The sequence below is a fragment of the Mus musculus genome, chromosome Y, assembly GCF_000001635.26.
Source record: "Mus musculus strain C57BL/6J chromosome Y, GRCm38.p6 C57BL/6J".
NCBI lineage: Eukaryota > Metazoa > Chordata > Mammalia > Rodentia > Muridae > Mus > Mus musculus.
In genome coordinates this window covers 62,019,950-62,021,513 of record NC_000087.7, presented here as the reverse complement: position 1 = coordinate 62,021,513, position 1,564 = coordinate 62,019,950, and the positions used below count along the sequence as shown (strand labels likewise).

The 1,564-nt window shown below is 42.4% G+C and overlaps 1 protein-coding gene across 1 annotated transcript; it reads left to right on the top strand.

Annotated features, from left to right (window-relative positions):
• Positions 1 to 435: 435 nt before the first annotated feature.
• On the top strand, positions 436 to 1,119 carry Gm20804 (predicted gene, 20804). The gene has a single exon (XM_017318742.1). The coding sequence runs from the start codon at positions 436 to 438 to the stop codon at positions 1,117 to 1,119; it is 684 nt and encodes a 227-aa protein (XP_017174231.1).
• The last annotated feature ends 445 nt before the right edge of the window (positions 1,120 to 1,564 follow it).

The following is a 1,564-nucleotide window of genomic DNA, read 5'->3' as shown; positions in this document are numbered from 1 at the left end:
TCTATAGCACTGGCTTCCCTGGAACTCACTTTGTAGACCAGGCTGGTCTCTAATTTAGAAATCTGCCTGTCCTTGCCTTCTGAGTTCTGGGATTAAATGCGTGTACCACCATGGCTGACTTATTAACTTCTTATTTTTATAAAATTAATTTTAGGAGCTCAAAACTGTTTAGCATAATCTTCTTCACCTGCTCAGAAGTTCTCTTAGAGAAGAGTCTTGGTCCAGCATTCACTCCCAACCCATAACCATTGCCCATCAGGAATTCATATATATGATAGAGGCAACAGCATTGTGTCTGGTTTAAACGGGCAAGATCTTCAGTCCCAGGCAATGAGCAAGTATGATATTTGAAGGGAATGGAAGCCACAAGACAGTGTGATCTAGCACAACAGGTCTACAGCCAGGTAGAAGACAATACATCTGAAGAGTCTGAGCATGACATCACTCAAGAAGAAGAGTAGGAGGAAGCCTTCTTCCCAGGCCCTGGGGAATATTGTTGGCTGCAGAATTTCTCACGGGTGGAAGGAAGGTAATGAGCCTGTCACCCATTGGAAGGCCATCATTCTAGGTCAACTGCCAACAAACCCTTCTCTTTATTTGGTGAAGTATGACGGAATTGACAGTGTCTACGGACAGGAGCTCCACAGCGATGAGAGGATTTTAAATCTTAAGGTCTTGCCTCACAAAGTAGTTTTTCCTCAGGTGAGGGATGTCCACCTCGCAGGCGCACTGGTTGGCAGAGAGGTACAACACAAATTTGAGGGGAAAGATGGCTCTGAGGACAACTGGAGTGGGATGGTGCTAGCCCAGGTGCCATTCTTACAGGATTATTTTTACATTTCCTACAAGAAGGATCCGGTCCTCTACGTCTATCAGCTCCTGGATGACTACAAGGAAGGTAACCTCCACATCATTCCAGAGACCCCTCTGGCTGAGGCGAGATCAGGTGATGACAATGACTTCTTAATAGGTTCCTGGGTGCAGTACACCAGAGATGATGGATCCAAAAAGTTTGGAAAGGTTGTTTACAAAGTTCTAGCCAATCCTACTGTGTACTTTATCAAATTTCTCGGTGACCTCCATATCTATGTCTATACTCTGGTGTCAAATATCACTTAAATTGAAAAAAATCACAAAGTACAGAAATGTAAATTTATACGATTGAAAAAAAATGTTTGTTTTCCTGTGTTGGGTACCTATGGGTCTTTGACAACCTCAGTATCTTTGTCAATAAAATTTGTTTTGTTCTAAAAATTAATACGTGTGACATGACATGCTTTTAGTGAACACTTTGTTGGAAGAGATGGACTATGGTAGAAAGAACATCAAAGGAAGATGAAAGTTGCAACGCAGGCTGTGAACAGTGCATACATCTAATATCACACAGGCTAAAATGGACAGGACTTAGATTCTGTGGTCTGCATAGTGAGCAAGGAATTGGAGATATGACTTAGAGGAGCAGGGATGGCAGCAAAAAATGGATTTTTAGGAAGAAGCAGAGAAAGACAGGACATAGATAGAATCTCTGGTATGAAGTCTGAGGGAGAAACAACAAGTTGGGGAA